This window comes from Porcisia hertigi, chromosome 35 (genome assembly GCF_017918235.1).
Source record: "Porcisia hertigi strain C119 chromosome 35, whole genome shotgun sequence".
NCBI classification, from domain to species: domain Eukaryota; phylum Euglenozoa; class Kinetoplastea; order Trypanosomatida; family Trypanosomatidae; genus Porcisia; species Porcisia hertigi.
In genome coordinates, this window is record NC_090594.1 from 2064128 (window position 1) to 2090451 (window position 26324).

Below are 26324 nucleotides of genomic sequence, written 5' to 3' on the forward strand. Positions count from 1 at the left end.
CGTTACCCCCATTCTTGGCGGCGGTGACAGCCCCCCCCCCCCTCGATAGCATTGCGGTGGGACGATCTACAGTGTTGGGAAAGGCAGGGTGTGAGAAAGAAACAATGTTCACATGACTGAGTCTGCGCATAGCTGTGACAGATGTCTACCCCTGCCTGGCACCACACGATGTGCCCTGAGGTGGCGTATTGAACTGCACTGGCATATGATGCCATGACAGAATGGACACTGCGAGGGTCGGGAGGACGTAAGATGAACACATCACGGACCGCACAATATACCGCCCTTTTAAACCCCTCGAGGAGCTGTATGTGTGTGTGTGTGGGGGGGGGGGGGGGAGGATGCGCGTCGTTCCGCCTCCCCTTTTTTTCCCCTTCCCCCCCCCCCCTTGACCACAAAACATGAATGATTTCACGGCTCACCTCTCCCTTCTACTGCTGAGACAACGATGCGAAATGCCCGCCACGGAAATTTAAAAAAAAATGAAGAAAAAAAAAACGGAATCAGCAGTTCAAAGCTGAGGTCGAAACACACACAGGCAACCATGCACCTGCTTTTAACCCCCCCCTCCCCATCACAAACCGGTTACGTCTGCAACGTCGTGCCGCCACGATCTTTGGCACGTGCCCCGCCCCTTACACCTACGTTGTCGGTTGCCGCTTCTGTCGCCGCGCCACCTCGGTGTTGTGTGCCGCCGGCTCGTCTGCGCATCGCAGCACCGCCGATGCAAGGAGAAGTCCAAAGAGAGGTGGCATGTAGCTGATTGTCCCGTTCATGGCTCGATCACGTCCACCAGCCTCCTGCCGCTGTGGCTCCAGTGGCTGCATGCCCTCATTCGAGCCATGTACTACGGTGATGGTGCCTGGTCCGACACCGTGCTTCCGCAATGCTGTTCGACAGGCGCGCGCGAGTCCATCGCTTTCCGTTGAGAAAAGATCACCAATAGAGACGAGTGACGGATCGAGCCGCCCACCCGCGCGGCAGGAGGAGTACACGCGCATGTTTAGCTTAGCTGCAGTAGCGAGAAGAGACACTTTACAATCCACACTGTCAATTGCAGCCCACCACGAAGTCGTACCGCTGACGCGTTAGTATCTCATGGTCTCCATTCGCTGTGGTGATGGCATCAAGGGCGATTATGCTGCAGTGCCTGTTGATGTCGCGCAGGCGCCGCGCCAGCGTCTCCACCTTGCTTTTGCCAGTAGTGCTATCAAGGGCAATCGGTTGCCTGTTCTTATTTGACGGGGTCAAGGCATCGTGATCAACTATGGTGATGCTGCCAATGCCAGCCCGCACAAGTGTTTCTGCAAAATGTCCGCCCATGCCACCTGTGCCAGCCAGGAGGATGTTTGTGCGTTGCAATGACCGACTTCTTTTATCGCCGATTAAAATGTGTATTCGCTCGTAAAAAGACTGAGCTAAGCATCGCACTTTGTTCGTAAGTATATAAAAAAGTTTCCATCGCGGGTGAACATTTGACAGCGAATGCTACACGAATGCGCAATCGTACCCCGATCAAGAAGCTGCGATCGCTGGAGAGTACATCGGGGACCCGGTATCAGAAAACATCAGCAAGAACGAGAGAGGAGATGTGTGAAGTGACATAACTGCCGAACGTGAAAAAGGGGAGGGGAGGGCAAGTGGGGGGAGTGGGGCTGTCGGTCTGCAGTCGATCCGATGCTTCTCGCTACGAGGCGAGAACAGATACGATTTGTGTTGTGCTTTTTGCATTTCCTGCTGCCGTGGACCTTCGATGCGAGAGTCGCATTCTTACCCTTTTCTCGCCCCGTTTGTCCTTCCGTGAGTACGAGAGACAAGCGAGAGAGCAGAGCAGAGCAGAGCAGAAGTGGGGTGGGGGATGCGAGGCCATCAATGGTTTCAGCGACACAGAGGGAAATCTCATGGCGCGGATTAATCGTGTCACAGAAGAGGCAACAGAGACGGCGGGGGTAGGGAGAGGGAGGATATTTCAAATGGGAGGGGGGCCTTCCCTCCCCCCTCCCCCCTCCCCCTCTCCCCAAAATGAAAGTGAAAAAAAAAGACGAAGAGGGTATAGGAAGACTGCAACCATCTGTAGACGACGAACCAGAAACGTGTGGATGCCTTTCAGTCGATATTTCTTTGGTGCGTAGTGTTGAACACAGTGTCCTCAATGTATAGGATGTGATGAGCCACATATCTGAGAGGGGGTGTTGGGGGAGTAAGGAGAGCAAGGGGGAGGGGGAATATCGTGTCGATATGGGGGTTACAGAACAACAACAAAAAGGACAAGAAAACAACCAACCAGACAACGGACATCGAGGGATCAAAAGAAAACATGATGGGATAAAGAGGGGGGGGGAGGGGGTACGTATACAAAATTTGTGCAAAGGTATATCGACAAACAAAAACAAAAAAGATGGGATGACCACGGCCCGAATCGCACCCACGGGTCAACGCCAGTAAAAACGATTGGTTTCTGAAACATAAATATACAAATATACATATATATATATATATATATATATACAAAGCACATTAGGTAAACATGGCAATACAGAGTGGAGACCCAAAAGTGTGCACATCCACTCATCGCACCATGTGTGTGCAGGTCTACACGTTCGCTATCCGCGATATCCGACCTACCCGCTTCCCTCTCCTCCCTGCCTCCCTCGTTCATAGCCACGCACATACAACGCTGCCAGGAAGACATGAAGTAAAAAAACAGCAACTATTGCTGTCATCTGTCGTAACTAAAGGTTCAGTGTATACAACAGCTTTTTTTTTTTCACAGGCTCAATGCTTACTCTATCACTTCGAGGTGAAGCCCCTTGCCGCGCCCCCTGCGCCGCAATGTACATTGTTACCACGTCCTCTACGGTCAGGGGTACTGCATCGGTACTCAGAAGACCCACTGCACCACCTCCTCCATGTCTTCCATCTTGTCATACGGCAGTGGCATTGCAGACAACAGGTCGTGTTCGGAGGCACCGTAGGCCCAGTGCGTGTGACGCACCCTCGCATCTGCCTCCGACAGCACCAGCACACTCGCGGCAAAGTCTTCAGCTCTGGCGGTCTTCTCATGCGTGTTGGGGCTCGCGAGCGGCCTCACCGCGGCGACGGCAGACGCCTCGGCGACCGTGGGTAAGCGCACCAGTGGCTGTGCAGCGGCGTCCAGCAGGTGCTCTGCGAAATCCTCGTGCGCCAGCAGCTCTGCCGGTGCGGCCAGCGCGTGCGGCAGCTCCGTGAAGCTGGCCGCACCGGCATGCAGCGTGCGCGCGTCCAGCACCAGCGCCTGCACTGCGCGCCGCCCACGCAGCTCCACGAGTGCCGGTGCCTCCCACTGAGCCCCCGCCACGCCCTTGCGCGCTTCCTGCAGTCCCGCCAGCACAACGTCCGCGACGCTGCTGCCCGCCGACAGTGTCACGTTGCGCATCCGGCCAGCCGCCATGCTACAGCGCGCCACCGGCAAGATTTCACGGTAGGCGTGTCGCTGGCCAGCACGCGCCGCTCGAAGCGACACGCCGTCCTCCGGCGGCACCAGCACCTTCACCACGCGCTGCCCGCGGAAGTCCGGCAGCGCGTGCCGCAGGCTGCGCAACAGCGGGCAGAAGCCCTCCTCGTCGTTACTCACCAGAATCAGCGGCAGGTGCATCAGACGCTGGAAATTGGTGTTCAAGTGCACAAACTGTATCCCGGGCGTGTGGCTTGCCCCTGTAAGGCTCAGAGATACGGAGAGGTCGCTTGTCTTCAAGAGCTTCTTTCGCCTCAACGGGTACCAGTCTCGCTCCAGCAGCATCGGGGTGGGGAACAGCTCCTCCAGGAAGTCGCGCAGCGTCTCGCCAACAGCATTGTCACTGAACTTAGAGTTGATGTTCGTGAATGCCGTGACATTCTGATACCCTCGAATGCGTTCCATTCGTCCAGCGTTGTGCTTTGTGTCATCATCGAATTCCTCATATGCGGCTTCCTTGAGCTCCTCACCGTGAAAAGTGGCTGGCGCGCAGCCGTCCTCATTGTCCAGCGCCACGTCCACCACCGGGAACACCGGCGTCTCGTTGCCCAGCGGTGACAGCCCAGCACCACGCTGCATGCGCCAGGCTTGCTTCGCCATCAGGTACGGTAGGTACTGGCTCGACGCAGCCCACGGGTGCCGCAGCATGTGCGCCGTGTGCGTCGAAGGCGGCAACAGGTCCGTCGTGGTTCGCTTGCGTGCAATGAACATGTTCAGATTGAGGTCAGGCGCGTAGCGCTTGTGGATGTAGCCCCACATTTGTCGGCACTGTGGATAGGGGGCGTGACTGTCGAGCCGCATGCGGTACTTGCGCAGCCGCGGCTGAGTCTTGAAGATTCGGTGCGTTGGGAACTCGTGCGTGGCGATGTGACTCGCCCACGCCTCCAGATAACGCATCATCAGCGCACGCGCGCTTGACGCAGCGGCTATGTCCTCTGAGTGACGCCCCATCATACTCAGCAGATGCCCCATGACCGTAACGGCGCGCGCCAACTCCTCCCCGCGCTCCGCTGGCGGCGCCCTTTCGGGCTCCTCCTCCGCTGCCACGATTTTCCGAGCTTTGAGGTAGTAGCGCGGTGCGATGAGGTCGGCCGTGGTGCGGTCCAACACGCGCCGGCCCCAGTGCACCAGCGCCGGCATCTGTGCCTTGCCCGCCCACGTCCACTCGCCACTGTGTGGCGTCTCAGTTGACGGAGGTACAAGAGCAAAGGTGCCCGCTGCGTCCGCGGTCCACGACGGCTCGCCCTCCACCGACACGCGCGGCATCGCACACGCACCATGCTCCAGCGCACCGTCAGCGGCACCCCACGCGCACTTTGTCCACGCGCACACCTCAGCGCTGCTGTTGCTCGCGCACGCCGTGCTCGTGGCCTGCGCGCTGCCGCCCGGCGCCACCACGCTCGCGCGCGCGTCTACGGCAGCAGTGAAGGTCGCCCACGACGCACGCACGATGCCGCGCCGCACAGCGGTTTCCTCGCCCACCGCTGACACCAGCGCCGCCGCAGCGGCAGCAGGCTGCACAAGCTCCTCCAGGTCCGCAGGTGTCTGGTCAAGTTCCCTCTGAAGGTGATACGAATTTAGTAAAACAGAGCGCCTGAAGCCTTTTATCTTTGGACTGTCCCTCGGTACCTCGCCGGGTACGGCAACCCGCAACAGGGGTCCTCCATATTCGTTGACGAAGTCGGTGATGTCGACATCCTTCATTATGAGGTAGTCGTCGTTCATGTACACAAAGATGGAGGATGCGTTGCGCAGGCGGTACACAAAGGGTTCAATGGTGAAGCTGTTGACGGTTGTCAGGGGCGCAGGCGGCATCAGCGCGCGCTGGTCGACAACGTGAATGCGCGTATAGTGGAGCTCGCCGGTGCTTGCCTCTTTCACGAAGCGCGCCTCGGCAGTGCCCAGCACTCCTGCGTCGTCGCCGTCAGCGGCACCGCCCCCCGTTTTAGCCCGTGCCGTGGCGGCGGCGTAGAGGGAACGCATGAAAAAGTTCCGGCTCTGGTTCAGCCACAGCGGCACGTTGCCGTATGGCGTCACAACCACGATGCGGCCGCGGTGCCAGGTGCGCGTGTGGCGGAGCAGCCCGCGCATCGCGTGGCGCAGCTCGTCGAAGTCCGCATCGATGTCGTCCGGCTTCACGCTATCCCCGTCCGCTCCCAGCGCGCGCAGCAGTTCCCTGTTCGTCAGCGTCATCTCCGGCGGCGGCGGCGCGCCCTGGGGCTCGCTGGGGTGCCTCGTGGCCCACCACAGCGACGCCTCCACGCGCTTTATCGCGTCCTTGCCGGCGCCCACGTCGGCCAGCAGCTCCGACATGGCGCACGGACTCGACGACACGAACAGCAGCTCAGTGATGTAGCGACTGAAGGTGTCCTCGGCGATGCGCGGCGCGTCTGCGTCGATGTCGTCCGCACGCTGCATCTCGCCCCACAGCAGCTGCGCCGATGCGATCATGTTCCAGCAATCCCACGACTTCGCGAACGGCTTCGTGTATCCGCGCGTGACGTCACTGCCGTTGACGTAGGAGAAGATGAAATCCAGGTGCGCGTGGCGCTGCAGGAGCTCGTCGCGCGTGTAGCGGCGGTAGTGCGTGCGCAGGCCCTGGTCCGCTTTGGTGAAGTCCGCATCGTCTGTGCGACTGCTGGCAGTGGTGGTGGTGCCGGTGGCTTTTGCCGCGACCGCGGCGGCGTGCGGGACGGCGAGGGGCCGCACAGTGAAGTTGAAGGCGCCGTTGGTGGTGTGGTGCGGGGCTGCGCCGGCGTCGCCGAGCTGCCAGTTGGCCTCGCCGTCGAGCCATGGCGATGGTGCCAGCGGCGTGTCGCGCTGCACGCTCTGCGGCGCGGCGCAGAAGGCCTCGTAGGTGCTGCGACCCACGCCGCTGCGCCGCCGCTCATCCACGCGCATACCGCCGCGGCCGAATACGCGCACCACGTAGCGGTCGCTCTCCACGTCGTGGTGAATGTACGCCGCGTGAGGTACACCGGTGTAGCCGTCGTAGCTGCTGGCCGTGGGTCGGCCGCAGAAGTGCGCGAGGGTGCGGAGCGACCGCGGCCCGTACGGGCTCAGTGAGCGCGGGTCATGCACAGGGGAGACGAGGGATACTCCAGCTGGGGCATCGTAAAACAACACCTGGGAGTAGGTCCATGGCGTAGTCGGGTCTCTGAGAGCCGTGTAGAGGAGATGCTCTCGCGAGCTCAAGCAGACACAAATGCAAAGGAGTGTCAAGACAACGGCTGGAAGGCTGAAAAGTGTTCGTTTTTGTCGGAGCGCCTTCGTGAGTAAAAGCAATGTAAGAAGCCCTTTGCTTCTGCGGCAGAAATCGCGCGGGTAGAGGTGCGGTTCTACTCGAACATGCCGAAATGATCGCCATGATTCAAGGGAGAGTAAACGACTTAGTGTATAGAGGAGTCGCAGGTACACTGTGAAAACACGTTTGACTTGGAGGGTGATCATTTCTTCTCCAAGGAAATCTCATGTAGGATTACTGAATGCATGAATGAATGGAAGTGGGGCAGAGGGTGGACGTGGTCGAATCCCGCTGGTAGGCTTTATGTAATTGCACACCGGGCAACTGTCAAAGCCCTCTTCCCCCCCCCTACCCTATTCTACCCTCCTCCTCCTCCTTTTTTTTGGCGAGGATGCGACAACGATGCAGCGGCGCGGTGTAGTTGTGGGGAGATTGTATAGGAGCTCGCTACGTGCTGTCGATGTGTGTATATATGCCAAACAACGAAAAAGTCCAGTTTCGATAGGACGCACGCAGATCAGACATTCTAAACTGTGGAGCGGTAGCAACGAAAGCAGATGGTGCGACTGGGATTCTTCTAGTCCCCCAAACACCGCTTTGCGTTGGCACGAATAGGGCTCATGCAGCGGGTCACTGAGTGCACTGTACCCGTCAACTTTCAAGTACACAGGAAGCGGGGAAAAAGAGGGGGCGGTTCCGCCAAGTGAGAAGACGGTAAGGTGGGGTGATGTCCAGAGAGAAGATTTGTTCAAATGTGCATATCAGCGGGCGCTCGGAAACCTTTTCTCTGAGCTTGCATGTTTTGTCTATGATGGATGAGCCGCGACACTTGAGACCCAGGTTGGTTGCAGGCCTATCGCGTGATGCCACGCGATGATGGGCGTTCACTAGGACTATGGCTGAGGCACACCTCCCCAGGGCCACCACTGTCTCGAGCCCTGCCTACTCGCCCGACACGCGGTACACCTCTTGTGGTGGCTCAGGCTCACCGCCAGCGAGGGCTGGGCGAGTTTCGTTCAAGTCAACTGGACACTCGGCTCATCACACGCACGGTACAAGCGCGCCCAACTGTCGCGAGTCGCACCGACGCCACGCCACGCCACGCGACCCCTTTACTATTCGAAGTGTTTCAGCATCGACAGATGGGATCAGGGGTGCTAGGCCTCTCCGACGCGGCGGGCAGTGGACCCCAAAACCACGTTGAGGTATACCCACCAACCCCCGGCTATTCAAGGGGTGCACAGACAGTTAACCCCGAGACCACAAGTCTATACGTGTGACAATCTACAGTCTTTCACAATAAAACGTGATCGACACGTTCCGCGCTTGAGTTTTCAAAGCAATGTTGCATTTTTCCTTTTTCGCGGTGAGGGTGGCGGGGGTGGGGGGGGGGGGGGAAGGGGGACGCAGTGCAGCACAAAAGGCAAAGGATACTCGCTTTTTTCCTCTTCACCAACGTGTAAGTTCACCACCCCCACCAGGAATAAATTGAGACAAACACGTAGGCACATACAACAACAACAGCGCATCCGCCTTCGATGCATCATGACCGATGCCCCAGCTCGCTCGAGAACGAACCGCCTGCTCGCACGCCAGGCCATGCGCCTTACAGGCTGTTCCCACACACACACACACACACACTGCCCCCCCCCTCCCTCGAATACGCGTTGCGCGATCGGCGCGAGACGCGCTCTTGGGGGGAGGGGAGGGGGACTGCATGACGCCATACAGGCAGTCACGCCCAGGGCGCTGGGGGAGAGCGGGAGGCCGGTGTATATGCCAGGCAAGTGGGCTAGTCCGCTCCAGGGCAGGGCCCTCTCTCAGACCTCCCTCTCTGCCGCTGGCGTGCCGTGACCACGGTGTGTCGACTCTTCACATCGGGCTCGGGGGGGGGGGGGCAGGATGGGACGTTGTGGTCCAGGATGCTGTCGTCACGCACACCGGCATCAATGGTCTCATCCGCTCGCCCCGTTGGGGCTCTCCTTAATCGAGCAACCGCCATGATTCTGAGGAGGAGTACGGCGCAGGACCACGCCGCACATCATCTGTAGCCCAGCAAAATCAGAAATACAGTGGCCGAATGCTCGCATGTCCCCAGGGCATCCAGTACAACTCCCTCCCTCCCCCCCGCCCCTATAGACGGGTACAGACGTCCTCACGGCCCTAAATGCCCCCGGCTTAGCGGGGGCGCCCCAGTCTTGCCACATCACCGTGAGATGAATGGCGCTGTTAGAGATGAAAGGATAGTCGACAAAAAAACAGTGATTCCTCGAGGCTGCTGTTCACGTATCCATTTCAAAAAGTGAAAACAAGAAATCGAGAGTGCGCAATGACAAGTCGCCAAACAATCCGGAGCGGTTGTCTTTCTCCCGTCAATTTTTTCTGCCCCCCCCTTCCCTCCACCCCTGCAACTGAGAAGCTGTCGAACCACCTCTGAAGAACCCTTCACTTCACTTGGAGCGGCCTGCTTCCTTGAGATACCATACGGCATAAAAAAATCACACACAGTGGTCCTGCAGAAAAAAAAATAAGTGAACACAATATTTATAAAAGCATACATACAAATACCACCAAATGCGACCGATGCGAGAAGTGGGAGGGACATGCGGCCACCCATCCAAGCGCGCCCCATCGTCCACATCCTCCCTAGCCACCTCCCTTACGGATAAGAGTACTTGCTATAGGTCACAGCATGAAACAATTAAAAGTGCTGCATCACGACTGGGAAAGGCGGACCGACCACAGTCCTCGAATGAAAAAAAAAAAAGCAAGAAGCAATTGACTCCACAGCGGTCAAGACTGCGATACGACTTTCACAACATATCAGCTGTCATTTTTTTAAATCCTCTTCCGCGAAGCCTCCACCGCTGTCACGGCTTTTAAAAAACCCACTGCACCACCTCCTCCATGTCTTCCATCTTGTCATACGGCAGTGGCATTGCAGACAACAGGTCGTGTTCGGAGGCACCGTAGGCCCAGTGCGTGTGACGCACCCTCGCATCTGCCTCCGACAGCACCAGCACACTCGCGGCAAAGTCTTCAGCTCTGGCGGTCTTCTCATGCGTGTTGGGGCTCGCGAGCGGCCTCACCGCGGCGACGGCAGACGCCTCGGCGACCGTGGGTAAGCGCACCAGTGGCTGTGCAGCGGCGTCCAGCAGGTGCTCTGCGAAATCCTCGTGCGCCAGCAGCTCTGCCGGTGCGGCCAGCGCGTGCGGCAGCTCCGTGAAGCTGGCCGCACCGGCATGCAGCGTGCGCGCGTCCAGCACCAGCGCCTGCACTGCGCGCCGCCCACGCAGCTCCACGAGTGCCGGTGCCTCCCACTGAGCCCCCGCCACGCCCTTGCGCGCTTCCTGCAGTCCCGCCAGCACAACGTCCGCGACGCTGCTGCCCGCCGACAGTGTCACGTTGCGCATCCGGCCAGCCGCCATGCTACAGCGCGCCACCGGCAAGATTTCACGGTAGGCGTGTCGCTGGCCAGCACGCGCCGCTCGAAGCGACACGCCGTCCTCCGGCGGCACCAGCACCTTCACCACGCGCTGCCCGCGGAAGTCCGGCAGCGCGTGCCGCAGGCTGCGCAACAGCGGGCAGAAGCCCTCCTCGTCGTTACTCACCAGAATCAGCGGCAGGTGCATCAGACGCTGGAAATTGGTGTTCAAGTGCACAAACTGTATCCCGGGCGTGTGGCTTGCCCCTGCAAGGCTCAGAGATACGGAGAGGTCGCTTGTCTTCAAGAGCTTCTTTCGCCTCAACGGGTACCAGTCTCGCTCCAGCAGCATCGGGGTGGGGAACAGCTCCTCCAGGAAGTCGCGCAGCGTCTCGCCAACAGCATTGTCACTGAACTTAGAGTTGATGTTCGTGAACGGTTTTTTACCGATGTAGCTGCGAATCTTCTTCATCGTCTTGCTGTTCCAGTCCCGATCATCACGGAATTCGTGGTAGCGCGCAGACATCTTCGCCTCTGTGATGTATGTGGCTGGCGCGCAGCCGTCCTCATTGTCCAGCGCCACGTCCACCACCGGGAACACCGGCGTCTCGTTGCCCAGCGGTGACAGCCCAGCACCACGCTGCATGCGCCAGGCTTGCTTCGCCATCAGGTACGGTAGGTACTGGCTCGACGCAGCCCACGGGTGCCGCAGCATGTGCGCCGTGTGCGTCGAAGGCGGCAACAGGTCCGTCGTGGTTCGCTTGCGTGCAATGAGCATGTTCAGATTGAGGTCAGGCGCGTAGCGCTTGTGGATGTAGCCCCACATTTGTCGGCACTGTGGATAGGGGGCGTGACTGTCGAGCCGCATGCGGTACTTGCGCAGCCGCGGCTGAGTCTTGAAGATTCGGTGCGTTGGGAACTCGTGTGTGGCGATGTGACTCGCCCACGCCTCCAGATAACGCATCATCAGCGCACGCGCGCTTGACGCAGCGGCTATGTCCTCTGAGTGACGCCCCATCATACTCAGCAGATGCCCCATGACCGTAACGGCGCGCGCCAACTCCTCCCCGCGCTCCGCTGGCGGCGCCCTTTCGGGCTCCTCCTCCGCTGCCACGATTTTCCGAGCTTTGAGGTAGTAGCGCGGTGCGATGAGGTCGGCCGTGGTGCGGTCCAACACGCGCCGGCCCCAGTGCACCAGCGCCGGCATCTGTGCCTTGCCCGCCCACGTCCACTCGCCACTGTGTGGCGTCTCAGTTGACGGAGGTACAAGAGCAAAGGTGCCCGCTGCGTCCGCGGTCCACGACGGCTCGCCCTCCACCGACACGCGCGGCATCGCACACGCACCATGCTCCAGCGCACCGTCAGCGGCACCCCACGCGCACTTTGTCCACGCGCACACCTCAGCGCTGCTGTTGCTCGCGCACGCCGTGCTCGTGGCCTGCGCGCTGCCGCCCGGCGCCACCACGCTCGCGCGCGCGTCTACGGCAGCAGTGAAGGTCGCCCACGACGCACGCACGATGCCGCGCCGCACAGCGGTTTCCTCGCCCACCGCTGACACCAGCGCCGCCGCAGCGGCAGCAGGCTGCACAAGCTCCTCCAGGTCCGCGGGTGTCTTGTCCAGATCGCGGTGCATCAACATTGTGTTGAACACGAGACCACGGCGGAAGTAGTCTGTGTTGCTCTCATTGTAATAGAGGGGATCTTTGAACCGAATGCGCAACAGGGGTCCTCCATATTCGTTGACGAAGTCGGTGATGTCGACATCCTTCATTATGAGGTAGTCGTCGTTCATGTACACAAAGATGGAGGATGCGTTGCGCAGGCGGTACACAAAGGGTTCAATGACGTAGCTGTTGACGGTTGTCAGGGGCGCAGGCGGCATCAGCGCGCGCTGGTCGACAACGTGAATGCGCGTATAGTGGAGCTCGCCGGTGCTTGCCTCTTTCACGAAGCGCGCCTCGGCAGTGCCCAGCACTCCTGCGTCGTCGCCGTCAGAGGCACCGCCCCCCGTTTTAGCCCGTGCCGTGGCGGCGGCGTAGAGGGAACGCATGAAAAAGTTCCGGCTCTGGTTCAGCCACAGCGGCACGTTGCCGTATGGCGTCACAACCACGATGCGGCCGCGGTGCCAGGTGCGCGTGTGGCGGAGCAGCCCGCGCATCGCGTGGCGCAGCTCGTCGCAGTCCGCATCGATGTCGTCCGGCTTCACGCTATCCCCGTCCGCTCCCAGCGCGCGCAGCAGTTCCCTGTTCGTCAGCGTCATCTCCGGCGGCGGCGGCGGCGGCGCGCCCTGGGGCTCGCTGGGGTGCCTCGTGGCCCACCACAGCGACGCCTCCACGCGCTTTATCGCGTCCTTGCCGGCGCCCACGTCGGCCAGCAGCTCCGACATGGCGCACGGACTCGACGACACGAACAGCAGCTCAGTGATGTAGCGACTGAAGGTGTCCTCGGCGATGCGCGGCGCGTCTGCGTCGATGTCGTCCGCACGCTGCATCTCGCCCCACAGCAGCTGCGCCGATGCGATCATGTTCCAGCAATCCCACGACTTCGCGAACGGCTTCGTGTATCCGCGCGTGACGTCACTGCCGTTGACGTAGGAGAAGATGAAATCCAGGTGCGCGTGGCGCTGCAGGAGCTCGTCGCGCGTGTAGCGGCGGTAGTGCGTGCGCAGGCCCTGGTCCGCTTTGGTGAAGTCCGCATCGTCTGTGCGACTGCTGGCAGTGGTGGTGGTGCCGGTGGCTTTTGCCGCGACCGCGGCGGCGTGCGGGACGGCGAGGGGCCGCACAGTGAAGTTGAAGGCGCCGTTGGTGGTGTGGTGCGGGGCTGCGCCGGCGTCGCCGAGCTGCCAGTTGGCCTCGCCGTCGAGCCATGGCGATGGTGCCAGCGGCGTGTCGCGCTGCACGCTCTGCGGCGCGGCGCAGAAGGCCTCGTAGGTGCTGCGACCCACGCCGCTGCGCCGCCGCTCATCCACGCGCATACCGCCGCGGCCGAATACGCGCACCACGTAGCGGTCGCTCTCCACGTCGTGGTGAATGTACGCCGCGTGAGGTACACCGGTGTAGCCGTCGTAGCTGCTGGCCGTGGGTCGGCCGCAGAAGTGCGCGAGGGTGCGGAGCGACCGCGGCCCGTACGGGCTCAGTGAGCGCGGGTCATGCACAGGGAGACGAGCGAGGGCCCCATCGAAGTGAGTTCAAAATGCGTTTCTTGGTATGTCCAGAGTTCGATGTTATCCGGCTGTTTATGAAACCTGTGTAAACAGGAAATGCCAAATAATAGACAGTATATAATGAGGACAGTCTCGAAGACGGTGACACTAGTGACCCTCATGTTGCAGATGCGAAGATTTAGGAATGTAGCGATGCAGCACCGACTGAACAGACGTTCATGGAATCGTAGGGAAACACGCCGCGCATCCCATTTTCTGAGTCGTAGAACAGTGGTAGATCGCTGAATCCACTTGCACTTCGAGCGCAAAAAGAAAAAGCACAGGGTACTAAGAAAAATGATCAGGATGCACAGCGTCGTGTATGAGGTAAAGAGGAGCTTCATGACTGCCACCGCCATTCGGGCACGAGGAGGGATCACCGTTTTGGGGTTGTGTATGTGGGTGTCAAGGGGGGGGGGGTGCGGGGTTGGCACGGGTGAGTTTATATATTTCCCCTTTTTCTAGTGTTCCCCCGCCGTTGTTTTCGTGAGTGCGTAGAAAAAAAGGGAGGGAGAGTTCTGGGAGGGGGCGAATAAGAGGACTTTACCCGAGGGTATAGGCGTCGGGAATAGCGGAATGCATGGTCATGTGCAAGAGGAGAGGCGCAAAACTGTGTCGGTGTATAAGCAGGCAGGTGTGTGTGTGTGTGAGGGGGAGGGGGGGGGCGGAACAATCCGTCCTTGCACATATCCAGTCACACCAGATGAGGTTATGAGGCGGGGCGAATCGGCGGGACTTTCGTCGAGGACTCGGACAGTGCGAATACGGAGATCAAAGGGACACGACACTCGCTGAGGCCTTGTTTGAGAGTAAATGAGACAGGGATGCAACACTCATGCGCCAAGTACCGTATTTCCTCGAACTGCACCGCCCCCCCTCCCAAACTGTGTAAAACTGTTTTTCGATGTGTTTCTCTTCCGTTTTTGTTTCTTCATTTCGATCCTCCTCTAGAGCTGCACAGCGCGATTGAGGGGTGGTGGTGAAGGCAAAACGACGACAACACACGCACAGAAAATCGACAATGACAAAAAATGGTAAAATAGTAGAAAAGAGGGGGATCCGGGAGGGGGCGGGGGGCGAAGGAGTTCGTCCTTTGCAAGGAGAGAATACAGCCTCGCTTTCATCGTATAGGGGATGAGTAGCCCTCATCCTCCGCCTCCCTCTCCCCCAAAAGGAGAAAAAGCCACTTGGGCAAACAAGCGGCATGTGGTAGCACAGCCCACCTGAGTGTAACGTGTGAAGCCCTCCTTCTGGGCGCCATCTTCGCTTTGCAATACGCACAAGAGCGCATCCACTGCTTAGTCAACGAGGCGAAGGTGTAGGGAATGATAAAGGGGTGTGGGGTGAGTGGGGTTCTACAATGGTGGTCATTTCTCAAAAAATGCAGGGCGCTCTCCTCACACTACTCCACATCTACCCATACACGCTTGTGGCTGTGTGTGTGTGTGTGTGTTTTGGGAGGGGGGGGGGGGAGGACGGCATAAAAAGCAACAGTTCAAGGGGAGATACGTGACGGTGGTTGTCGTGGTGGTGGTGACAATGAGGTGGACAACACGCCCAGAAGTAAACGAGGACCGAAAAAAAAATGACATGTTAAGGGATAAAGTCTGCACAGCGGCGAGGGCGGTGGGGGTGGAGGAAGGGCGCGATGTGCACACCGGGGAAAGAACATTCGACAAACAACCAAAAGAGGGGAGAGAATAATGGCGTACCCCAGCACGAATTCCAAGTGAAAAAGTACAACACCAAAAACAACGGGCATATTTTCTTTCTTTTCAGAGCTCGTCGCTCTGTCTATGCGGACATACCGGGACCACATCGCTTACCAGCACCACACCTTCACTAGACCCCCCCCCTCACTCCCCTAACTGCCTACTCGCCCGACACCTCTTGTGGTGGCTCAGGCTCACCGCCAGCAGGCCAGCAATGGCTGGGCGGGTTCCGTTCAAGTCCACTGGACACTCGGCTCATCACACGCACGGTACAAGCGCGCCCAACTGTCGCGGGTCGCACCGACGCCACGCCACCACACAGAACCTGATCGCCGTCACCCGCAGCGATGCGTCGCCCTGACACCTCCTCACCTGGTAGGCGCCTGGGTTCTGTGCCTCCTCCCCCACCCCCGCAACTCAGGATCGGCTCAAAGGGCAGAAGGATGAGGGCTGCTTGACACGCTGTGCGGAAGACCTTTTTGCGGCGGAAGTTGTGTGGGTTGAGTGCGTGAAGGGGGAGGAGAGGGGAGGGCTGAATCCCTCGCTGTAGTCCATGAGCGGGTACGTATGGCGCACACCACTCCACTCCACTCCACTCCCCCGTCTTTCCTTACCATTCTTCTTACTTTCCTGATACCTGAAGGTGGAGTGAGGGGGAAGGGGTGAGGGGGGGGTTCTGTCTCGACTCAGATTGCTGCTTCCCTGATTGCGCAAGAGGTTCTGTGCATATATTTCAGTATTGATCCTGGGCGGGTCCCTGTCAGGATGCTGTGTCAGGTGTGGTGGTTGGAGTGAAGAGAGAGAGAGGACCAGGGACGAATCACGCAAGTGTCCCCCCTCTTTGCCCCTCTCGATGCGTGCGATTTTTCTTCGCGACGGAGTACCGCTTCGCAGCAAGCCCGCACCCGCTGTGGGAGTGGCGTCCGACTTGCCGCGTACGTGGCGAGCACGAACTGGTAAACCGAGAGAGGCACGCAGACGGTGGGTATTTCATCGGCCCATGAGACCGCTGACGCTGTTCGAGCAGTCCATTTGCGAGAAACGCAGTCAGCCAGCAGCAGCGTGTGATCGATAGTGTGCCTCTGTATGTCTGGGCTGCTCACCATGACGCGAAACGCGGCCGCATGGAGTTCACTAGGGAGGCTCGGGATAATCCTCAATGCCTCACTCCCACTGTTGAGAGGCTTGTCCTTGCCGCTCAGTAAAGCCTCGTACAGGTGTAGTGCAAAACGATAGAAAATGGGCAAGCACGCCAGCAGCGTGTTCCCGTCGGCCTTGTCAAACGAAGGTGCAGACGCTGCTGACACCGCGTTCGACGTAGTAAGACACCATGCATCATTCAAGCAGTTTACGTAGGCAGCGGCGGCCCACAAAAGTCGATGGCCGTCCGCCCCCTTGCCGCCTTGATTATCGTCTACACCGGCGTGCCGGGCTCTTTCAAGGGATTTGGTATACGCAGCTAGCGTCCAAAGCGCATCGGCCAGCTCTGCGGGGCTAAAGATTGCAGTGATTGTTGTGTCTGATGACACAGTCTTCTTCCGCACAGAGTGGAGATAGTGCAGAACAGGTGCAGAGACAATAGCCTCACAACAATACCCCAATCGAGGTGGTCGCGCGTGGGCGTCGCCGTCTGCTTCGGGCAAGCCACAAGGAGGCAAACATAAAGCACTATCCATCCACCGGTTCGTGCCTGTGTTGTACGCTGTTACCCTAACATTTTCAAGAGCTTTGCAGACGAGCTGATCACTCCAGGAGAGCATATTGGAATCGGAAAAGTGAGGAAAGTAGCGTCGGCACAGCAGCTGCACAACTGTTTCATCTTCCGTGTCAGTGAGGTCTCCCTCCGTCGCCTGGACCAGAAGCACCGCAGCAGGGATCTCTGCGGTGGGGTGCAAAGAACGCGCAGATCGGTCTACCGTTGCCCAGTCCGTCGGCGAGGATGCAATGCCCATATTCCAACGCCATTCTCGAACAGCACTGCTGTTAGCCTCAGAGATCCACTGAAGCCGTCGCAACTGCGCCGAGGCAGGGCCCGTCATGCCGGCATATGTGCAGCGCAGCTCCTGACCGCAGGGGGAGCAAGATTGTACCGTTGACATGAGATGAGCAGGGCAGGGTGCTTCCCACCCCGCCAAGAGTGCCTGTGCGGTGTGTTGCTCGAGCGCTGTTCGCATCACCTGGTCCCAGGATGCCAGACATGCTTGGGAAAGTAATTGTGCTCCACTGAGCTTGCTCTTTTCCATCGCTGCCCACTCTTGGAGCACGCTCACCAATTCTGAGGAATGCATCGGTCCTGGAAGCGCCACCAGCCACTTGCACAGCCGCTGGATGCTTGCGAGGGAGAGAGGGAGCGCCATCATCTCACGATAGGCCATCCACTCGCGCACCACACGTACTGCTCCCTCTGCATCCTGGCACAGGACGCCAATGAGTGAACAACACGTGCCTTTGTGGATGTGCGGCCACACCGGCGCACTGAATAGTTCGGCGATGGAGAGGGGTTGGCTGTCTTCTCCGCTGGGCAGGTACGTTTCCCACGGGGTGCGTGCCTCGCCTTTCAGATCCAGAAACGCAGTCGTAGCCACCTCGGCACGTGTATAAGCTGCCAACCTCCACACTGCAGCAAAAATACGACGCTGTTGCGAGACTGTCATGGTCGCTAGAAACGCTTGTCCGGAGTCAATCGAGGCGCGAGGCAGTACCGAACCCTCGGGCGACACTCCTTTCCAGCTATGAAAGCATCGCATAAGGCGCACGCAGAGGACCTCGGCGAGGCATAATGCGTGCAGCGGGACACTTGTTGCAGTCTCTAGGATATCCTCCCATTCTTCAACAGTCGCACGCTCAGCAGCGGACATGCAAGCACCTCGTTGAGTTCCTGCTGCGTGAAGCGTGTCCAGTTCTGGTGGTGCATCACCATACAGTAGCTGCTCCGGCTCATCGATGCAAGGCATGCCCCACCGGAGGCGAGCATATGCCTGCAGTGCTGCGGCTCCTTCGTTCAGCACACGCTGTGCCACCGCGCCTTCCGGGTATACTCGCGATGCTTCTACTCCCCGTAAGGATGCACGCTTCATAGTGCTCGACAGCGCCCCTAAAGATTGCTTCTGCGTGACGCTGCGCTCCAGCAACACAGCAAGTAGGCAACGGTCTGCTGACGATACCGCCCACCCGTCCGTGTCTCTTGCGGCTCGGTCGACTCGCTGAAAGATCTCAGCACCGGCAGGCGGCACAGTGCCACTGCGCTGCCTGCCGACTCCAGACGGGGATGGCACTGCCTCGAGACCAAGGGCCAGCCGGCGCCACGACAGAAGAAACATCGACAAAGCACCGGAGGGTGCGCCACTGTCTGCCAACCTGGGGCCCTTGCGTAGTCTGTGAACCACTGCCGCGCGCACGACTGGGTCCATGTCTTCCCGCGCCAGGAGAAGTGCCCAGGCGAGAAGAAGGTCGGCTCTTTCCCCGATGGTCGCCTCGGCAGCACGGCTCTTGGCTGGGGCGGAGTTGAGGAAGGAGCGATGTACGAGGTGACACAGAGCTGCCTTCCGTACCTCTGCCACAAGACCAGGAGGGATTATAAGAAATGTGTGCCGGCGTTGCCCGCCGCCATCAATAGCGTCAACGGAGCTCCGAGGCATTGAAGGGATCCTGCATGAGCGACGACGGCCTCGCCTGCCGTGCGGTGCACTTGCAGTGCTGTGATAGACTCGCAGGTAAACGCCGCACAACAACGCCTCGAGGCAGTCGATATTTTGACGCCTGCGCAAACTCCGACGCGTTGCGTAGCACAAGAGCGTGAAGACTTCCCAGACGCGCTCCTGGATCGTCGCCACGAGCTCCGGCGATCGTCTGCCTTGTGCAGAAGGAGCAGTGATGAGCAGCTGAGGACAACTCAGCAGAAGCCGGCTCAGGTGAGCCATATGCTTCCCACTCAGTTCCGCAGACCGACGGGCGAGAATTTCGACCAAGTGCAGGATTAGCGCGCAGCAAAAAGGTGCACCACCGTTGGCGCACACTTCACTACCGCCGTGTGTGCCGGTCACCCCTTCCAACAAGACTAGAAGTGCATCGGCGTGTGCGTGACGCAGCAGCGCACCAACGTGTTTGGCAAAGTGACTGTCTTCCTCAAACTTCTCTGCATGATCTTGAACTCTTTCCTCTCGGCGGCGGCTTCCCACGCATTTTTCCCACGTGTTAAAGATATCGCGCAACACTTGATTACAGGCATCCACGTACCCGGACACACTTGCGGTATAGCGCTCATGGAGCACATTGCACCACCGTGGACGCCGAAGAAGAGTCGGAAGCGTGGCGAGCTGAGAACCCGCAAGAGGCAGCGGGGGGCTCTGTGACGGTGGGGTTAATGGCGCTGAAAGTGGGGTAGGCAGTGGTTTCGCGCACACCGACGTCGACGAGACCCCCCTCAGTTGATCAGGGTGCAGCGTGGAGGCGGTTTGAGATGGTGTAGGTGTTGAAGCATATCGCGGCTTTGCGGAGACTGCAAACTTCGCATTGGAGAAAATATGGTGAAGAGTGGGGTGTGGCTGTTGCAGGTCCTGCTGCGCGAGCGAGAGCTCACTCTCCAACTCGAAAGAAGTGGTGTCACGTACATTGGAACGCGCCGCGGCAACGGGGATCGTCGTCAGGGTACGGCACGGCGACGTCGCGCGTACACCCCCACACGCGCACACCTCATTCGGGGCGACAGACGCGGAGAGGGAGCGCGAAGTGTAAGGCACAAGGGGTGAGACAAGCGTGCGAAGCGTTAGCAGCCTTCGCATGGGGGAGTTGCAGAGGTTGGCGCGAACACTGAAAACAGAAGCGCACACACGCAAGACGACATAAAAGAGAGTATGACTAAAAAAGGGGGGGGGGCATGCGTGCACGTTTGTGTTGCGAGCCCTCTTCACTCCCTTTTTCGCATCAATGCTGTCGTAAAGGACATGTTGGAGAGACATAATACAAACACCCGCCCCAAGTGCACGTGTGCCGCGTGTATATGTGTGTGTGTGTGAGGCGGGGGTAAGTTCCAGGAAGACAGTGCCGCGAAAAAAAAAAGAACAAGAGGGTCCGCGAGTCTCTACAGAGTGGGCGAGGTTAGAGCAGCTCGGTGAGTCATCTCGTCGCTCCTCTCTGAGGCTCCCATGCACGAGAACGACTAAAAACGCGGGATGGAGGCCGCCCCTTCGTCGCCGATCCCCCCCCCCTCCCCACACGCGACTTCACAACAGAGATGAGAACCTGCACTCGTACGCATGCATCGTCGTCTCTCGGGTGTACAAATGAGCGCTTCATTTGTGCATCTGCGCAAAATGGCACCAGAGAGAGTGTGGCCGTGGGTGGGTGAATTGTTGTGGGTTGACAAATGCACAGTCTGCCACAACCCCCCCCTCCTTTTTTTTCTTGCTGTCCATCCTGTTCTACAGCGCCGCCATTCAATGGCGCACCCCTCTCACCTCATCGCTTTGGTGCCAATTTGCTTTGTACGCCGTTTCGCCCACACACAGAGAATTGGGGAGGGGATGGGGGTCGAGGGAGACGGCAGCACTCAGAGAGCGCCACGAATACACACAGACGGGCAAGCGAACAGGATTGCGCATATATACGCATGCACCATGAGCGATGCCAGCCAGGTGATTCCGTGCAGGTCCCCCGGATCCACATTCAGGATACAACAGCGAACAAAGCACAACAACAAAACTGCAGCAGCAGCAACAGCAGCAGCAACAACAACAATAACACACACACACACACACACACAATACAACGCACGGACGCTTTTCGCCCAATGGTGGAGCCCATTGGGCAGTTAAAGGGAACTGCAAATAGGGCCATCAAGCGAGATGGCGCGCCCTCGCCTTACATGTACACCACACCACACTACTACTACTACAGAAGCACGCACATATGCACAGCACGCTCACGGTCCGCTTGGAGCTGTCTTATTGGGAGACATTCCCCTGCACCTCCGCGATAATCTTATCTAGCTTGGCGCGCTCCGCCAGAGACTTGAGGAGCGTCACAATCATGGCAGTGTAGTCGTGACGGCGCCGCACGTTCGCCTCCTTGTCTTTCTTGCGCTGCACCTGCATATCATTCAGTTCTTCCTCCAGTGCCTTCGTTGGCTTCTCCTCTGCCCTGAGAGCAGCAATTTTCTTCTCCAGGACAGTGATCGGGTCATCGACAATTGCCATGAGGGAGAAGGAGATTCCTTGCCCAGTTCCTTTGGTGTCCCTCACCGCAACGTCGTTGATACGCCGCTGCACTACGTCCACCAGCGCCTCTCGGTAGTTCGCGTCCGTAGCCTCGCGGCATTGTAGCGGACCTTCCTGTAGACCATCGAGCTCCCAAACGTGTCCGTGGCGGTACACGAAGGAGACAAAGTGATACACATCCGCCTCCTTTGACGACGGCCGGTTTTCTTCAAAGGCCGAGTGTGGGGCGAAGGAGTTGTGTGCCTCGCGCAATTCATCAAAGTTGTCCAGAAGTGAGCCCCGCATCTCGGGGTCAAGGTCCTGGCAGAAGCCCAGGTAGTTCTGCACCTTGGGCCCAAGTTCTACTTGATCGGAATAGTTGCACAGCGTGTTCATTATGGCGAGCGTGGCACAGGCGTTGTCAATCACCTGCTTGGCAAAGAAAACTGGTGCGTCCTTCACGACTGTGCCGAGCTGCGACGCCTGCTCCAACGAGTTCCATTTGAACAGCAACACAAGGCTGTATACGTGCTCGTACTGCTCCAGTATCGAGGAGTCCAGCATAATAAGTTCCTCTACGGAGATCCCTTTCACACCAATGCTTTGCACGATCTCTGTGAACACCGCTGGATCGCTCTCGATGAGACACCAACGGCTCGCATCGCTGGGCATCTTCTCGTGGTTGTTTTTTGTTCTACAGCGCAGATTGTCGCCCTGGTCTAAACCATGTGTGACTCCTTTACGCTCTCACGGTCACTCGCACTTGTATTCACGCACTCTGCGCGAAGAACACAGGGCGACTAGCTGAGGAAGGGGGAGGGGGAGGGGGAGGGACGGGTGGGGAAGGGGCGAGAATCGCTACCGTATTATTGGTACTGATGGCGTATATATATATATATATGAAGCGATATTAATGCAGGGGGAAGGCAGGGGCGGATGACTTCATGATTGTGACTGTGACGATGGTGGACGAGGCATGTATGGCTGGTTTGATGGGGGGAGACGAGCGAGAGATGGTTCACAGGTGGCACACTCATCTTTTATTTGAATCAATAGAGATTGCCCCCTCCTCTTTTGAATTTCTCGAATAAGTAGAACGAGAAGCGCACTGCGTCAAAAAGAATCGAGAGGACATCGTGCGCAGACACACACACACATGCACGCGCGCAAATGCGATTTCAAGCATGAGCTCATGAGCGAGGCCACACGAGAAAACAAAAGATGAAAATCCCGAAAAGAGAGCTCCGAGAACATATAAGAAAGGAAGCAGACCGTCCAAAAAGAATCTAAGGCTGCATGTACACCCGAGATACACACAAACGAGTTGAGCCAGTGGATGTGCGATTCGTGCAAGGAAGTACACTGGATAGTGAGCGGGATAATTTTTCCTTCCGCGCCGCCATTCTTGCTCTTGTCCTCCTGGAGCTCTTCTCACCACCTCCTGAGCCTCGCGCCGTCCAAAACAACAAAAAGATAATAACCACCTGCATAGGCAAACACGCCAACAACACAGAAAGAGCACCAGTGGGGAGGGGAGGGGGTTCACCTGCGAATCAGCACAGGGGCAGTGTCTGCACAAGCTGCAAAAGCGCATCCAATACACTGGCAGCAGCAGGGGTGTCGACGCGGAGCGCGTAGCCGTCCGTTTCTCTCGAAACATGTTTCGTGTAGTTCTGCTGATAAAACGCTGAGAAGGCTGTGGTGGGAATCGACAGTGTCTTGCGGAACGGCTTCGCCAAAGCTAACAAAATAGAGAGATAGCCGGGGCAGCCAAGGAATACTTCCAGTGGGTACTCCCTCTCACGACAGCGCAGTACTTGCGGAAACTGTGTCATATTTAGCACAGAACGCGTCACGAGGCCGATGGTGGACACATGGGCTGTTAGTCCTGGCAGGAAGATGGTCTGAGGTGATAGCGTCGACGGCCACGCGACGAGAAGGTGGGTGCGGGGATCTGCCGTGATGGCTTGCAGAAGCGGCCCGAGGTCGCCGGCTGGCCGCGTCAAGCGATCCGCGTAGCAGCCTGCTACCTGTGCCAATCCATCCAGGACGTAAAACAGACCCGAGAAGTTCAAGGAGGAGGCTAACTCGGCGGGGATGGCGTAGAAAATAAGATCTATTGCAGCCGACCGAAGTTCGGGCACTGCGGGTGTGCGACACGCCGCCTGGAGAATGGGGTACATCTCCTGGGCGAGTCTTGTCCATCTCGACAGCACCTCGACTCCCACCAACGCTGCGGCCTGGCTGAACGTGGTGAAGTCCGGCGGTGTTGGCGGCTGAGCGTTGGGTTTTATGACCAAGTCCCACAGCTGCGCCAACAGCTGCTCTGCCCCCCGTAGTGCCGGCCGCTGCGCCACCACTGCATCGATCACGCTTCGTACAATGAGCTGGTAGAGTGCGCAAAGGTCCAGCAGCAGCGGTGATGGCGGCGTTGCCGGCACCCCAGCCGTTGTTGCTGGCCCGAAAAGCAGATGGAAATCGAGGACAAGTAGTACCGAATTGTGGAACGGGTGCTGTGATTGGAACTGCAGCGTCCACAAATAGTGGCGCACTAAGAGCGAAGCTGTGGTGGAAACACCACTGCGAGGAGGCCCACTCACAAGCACGCGACATGGCGCCCCGCCAGCTGTTACGCTCTTCGGGGTAAGCGTATTGAAAAAGAGCGAGAGGGCCTCGCCAGCGACAAGGTCGATCGGGGAGGTGTTGTGCAGTCGTTGATATGCAGCCCACTTGCGCAGAAGAAAATAATCCAAACTGCTGGAAGTAGATGTGGATGTGAGGGGCTGCTGGTGTAGCTGCAGGACGGAGGGGCTACCAGTTGGAGAGGACGCTCTGACAAAAGCCGGGCGCGGCGGCAGGGGGAACGTTCTGTGCGACAAGAAAACCATGCCACGCGACGTCGACGCCGTGGTTGTACGCGGCGCACCCGGCGACTCTGCCTGTCCATGTGAGGTCGATCCGCCCACGACGTCTGTGCGAGGCCCTGCCGTGGACGTATTTGGCGGCGCGGGTCCAGCCGCGGCTACTGCTGAGGCGAAGAGGCGGTCTGCTGGGGTGCCTTCTGCAAGATGGGGAGTTACGCCAAGGCCATTGAGCTCTGGAGGCGTCTGCGACGACATCGGCCCCTCACCAGAGGACGCGCGCCCTCGCATTGCCGTGCTCAGCGTGATGCTCAGGAGGCGCCCTCTCGCGTCCGTCTGCGAGGGGCGGGGCATAGGCGAGTCGGGTGGCCAAGCGACATCTACACTGGCCTGTTTCCCTGCCGCGCTGCCGGCTAGAGAGGTAGAAAAGGCCGTATGTCCTTTTCTGGGCGTGATGCTGACTGAGTAGTAGTCGGCGCTGCCGCAATACGCGCGGCCATCACCACCAGCACTCGTGTTGTACCTGACATCAGCTGGCTGCTTAATCGGGGGTGAGGCGGATGGTGACCTTTCTTCCCCCAAGCTGGTCTCGATGCCTGATTGTGTTGCTGGCGTGTCGGATGTGATGTCAACCACCGAAGTTGCTGGTGCTGCTGGCGGTGGCCCCGCGGTGAGACCAGCCAGGCGCCGCGCAAGAAAACCGGGCCCCACGCTTACCACAATCGTGCGCGCATCAATACACTCTTTCACGCGCCAGAGAGGCTTGCCTGTGATGGTGTACAGGAACCGATATCCCCTCCCAGTTGTATCCTCGGCTGGGCGTAAGGGTAGGCGGGCTGTGAGGTACTGGCAGAGTTCTGCCAAGGTATCAACGCTGGCGGGCAGAGAGATGCGGTAAGGCCGCTCCATCCCTACATCGCAGTTGAGGTAAATCACAAGCGGAGGCGACTGCGCCGAGGAGGCAGGGGTAGCAGAGGCTGTCATTATCTACAGAGAGGTGGTGATGAATGGGGGGGGGGGGGGAGATAAAGAGCTGTGGGTGGTATGCGGCCAGTATGGGGGGTTGGGAGGGGGCAATGTGCGCGGTGCGCATGCACTTGAGTGACCCGCTCAATACTACACAGTCAGCGTACGCCTTCCCGTTTCACATGGGGGGAGTGCGAAGAGGAGGGTGTCCGACGCAAGTGTCTACGCTTGCCAAGAAGCGACGGGTGGGAAAGGGGGGAGTCCAGAGCAGCAATAAAGGGCTAGGGAGGAGCGTTGGGGTTCGAAGTCGGGGAGTTGGAGAGGTTGAATGAGCACATGTGCGCATTAAGACGCAAAAAAAAGTCGGCGACGGGGGTGTTATTACTCGTTTGTGTGATCAAATAGGGCCTGGACAGAGCGGAAGAGTAGGCCCATGGGGTCTCGGCAAGGGGGAGACGCACCCCTCCACCGGGATAGCAGTCGTGCAGTGAGAGCGCGAAGACTATCATGAAAGCACCGATAAGACAGGGGAGGGGAGTGGAGGGGTGGTGTGACGGTGGAAAGGTCAGAGCCACGAGGTGGAGAGGAGAATCGACAGTAGTGTTTAAGAACGACACAGAAACCTCCTAAGGGGAGGGGGGATATCGTTGTCACCACCAAAGACAGAGACACACACGCGGAAAAAAAACGAAAAAAACTTAAATCAAGTAGCCCAAAGAAGAAAGTCGGAGAAACAAAGGAGGACGGGTAGCTTCTTCCTCTCCTCTCTACCCCGCCCGCCCCCCCTTCCTCCACTGGGTGCTTAATTTGATACAAATATGCGCATATACCATTACGGCTCTTCATTCATGTACTCAATATGTATACACACACACGTCCGTGGATGTGCAGATATATATATATATACATACCAATATACAAACATTAGTTTACGCTGACTTGCAGATGCGTAAACGAGGATCTCAAAACATGACAGTGAAATCACTGAGCCACGCCTCCAGAAAAATTACGTCACACTGCGCAAGGCAAAACAAAAAGACGTCTTTCGACATGTGCGTCAATAAACAGCCGCAACACACGCACAAAAAAACAGTAGTTGTATACATAAAAAAGCATCAGGAGGGTCCATCTCACTCACGCGAAAAAAAAAAACAGATAAGAAGGCCGAAAAAAAAACACGTGCGCCCATCCCTGCCGGTCCCTATACCCCACGGCAAGCACCTATGGT

General features: G+C 58.5%; 5 protein-coding genes across 5 annotated transcripts; all 5 read right to left on the reverse strand.

Annotated features, from left to right (window-relative positions):
- Positions 1-641: 641 nt before the first annotated feature.
- JKF63_01543 (uncharacterized protein) lies at positions 642-1001 on the reverse strand (the record flags this gene model as incomplete). Its single annotated transcript, XM_067897590.1, has 1 exon — positions 642-1001. The coding sequence occupies one exon, from the start codon at positions 999-1001 to the stop codon at positions 642-644; it is 360 nt and encodes a 119-aa protein (XP_067753747.1).
- Positions 1002-1050: 49 nt separating this feature from the next.
- Positions 1051-1323, reverse strand: JKF63_01544 (uncharacterized protein; the record flags this gene model as incomplete). Its single annotated transcript, XM_067897591.1, has 1 exon — positions 1051-1323. One exon carries the CDS (start codon positions 1321-1323, stop codon positions 1051-1053), a length of 273 nt encoding a protein of 90 aa, XP_067753748.1.
- A 14525-nt stretch (positions 1324-15848) lies between these two features.
- JKF63_01546 (uncharacterized protein) lies at positions 15849-19856 on the reverse strand (the record flags this gene model as incomplete). Its single annotated transcript, XM_067897592.1, has 1 exon — positions 15849-19856. The coding sequence occupies one exon, from the start codon at positions 19854-19856 to the stop codon at positions 15849-15851; it is 4008 nt and encodes a 1335-aa protein (XP_067753749.1).
- A 1161-nt stretch (positions 19857-21017) lies between these two features.
- JKF63_01547 (uncharacterized protein) lies at positions 21018-21941 on the reverse strand (the record flags this gene model as incomplete). The annotated part of the gene is made up of 1 exon (XM_067897593.1): positions 21018-21941. One exon carries the CDS (start codon positions 21939-21941, stop codon positions 21018-21020), a length of 924 nt encoding a protein of 307 aa, XP_067753750.1.
- An 881-nt stretch (positions 21942-22822) lies between these two features.
- On the reverse strand, positions 22823-25039 carry JKF63_01548 (uncharacterized protein; the record flags this gene model as incomplete). Its single annotated transcript, XM_067897594.1, has 1 exon — positions 22823-25039. One exon carries the CDS (start codon positions 25037-25039, stop codon positions 22823-22825), a length of 2217 nt encoding a protein of 738 aa, XP_067753751.1.
- Between the last annotated feature and the right edge of the window lie 1285 nt (positions 25040-26324).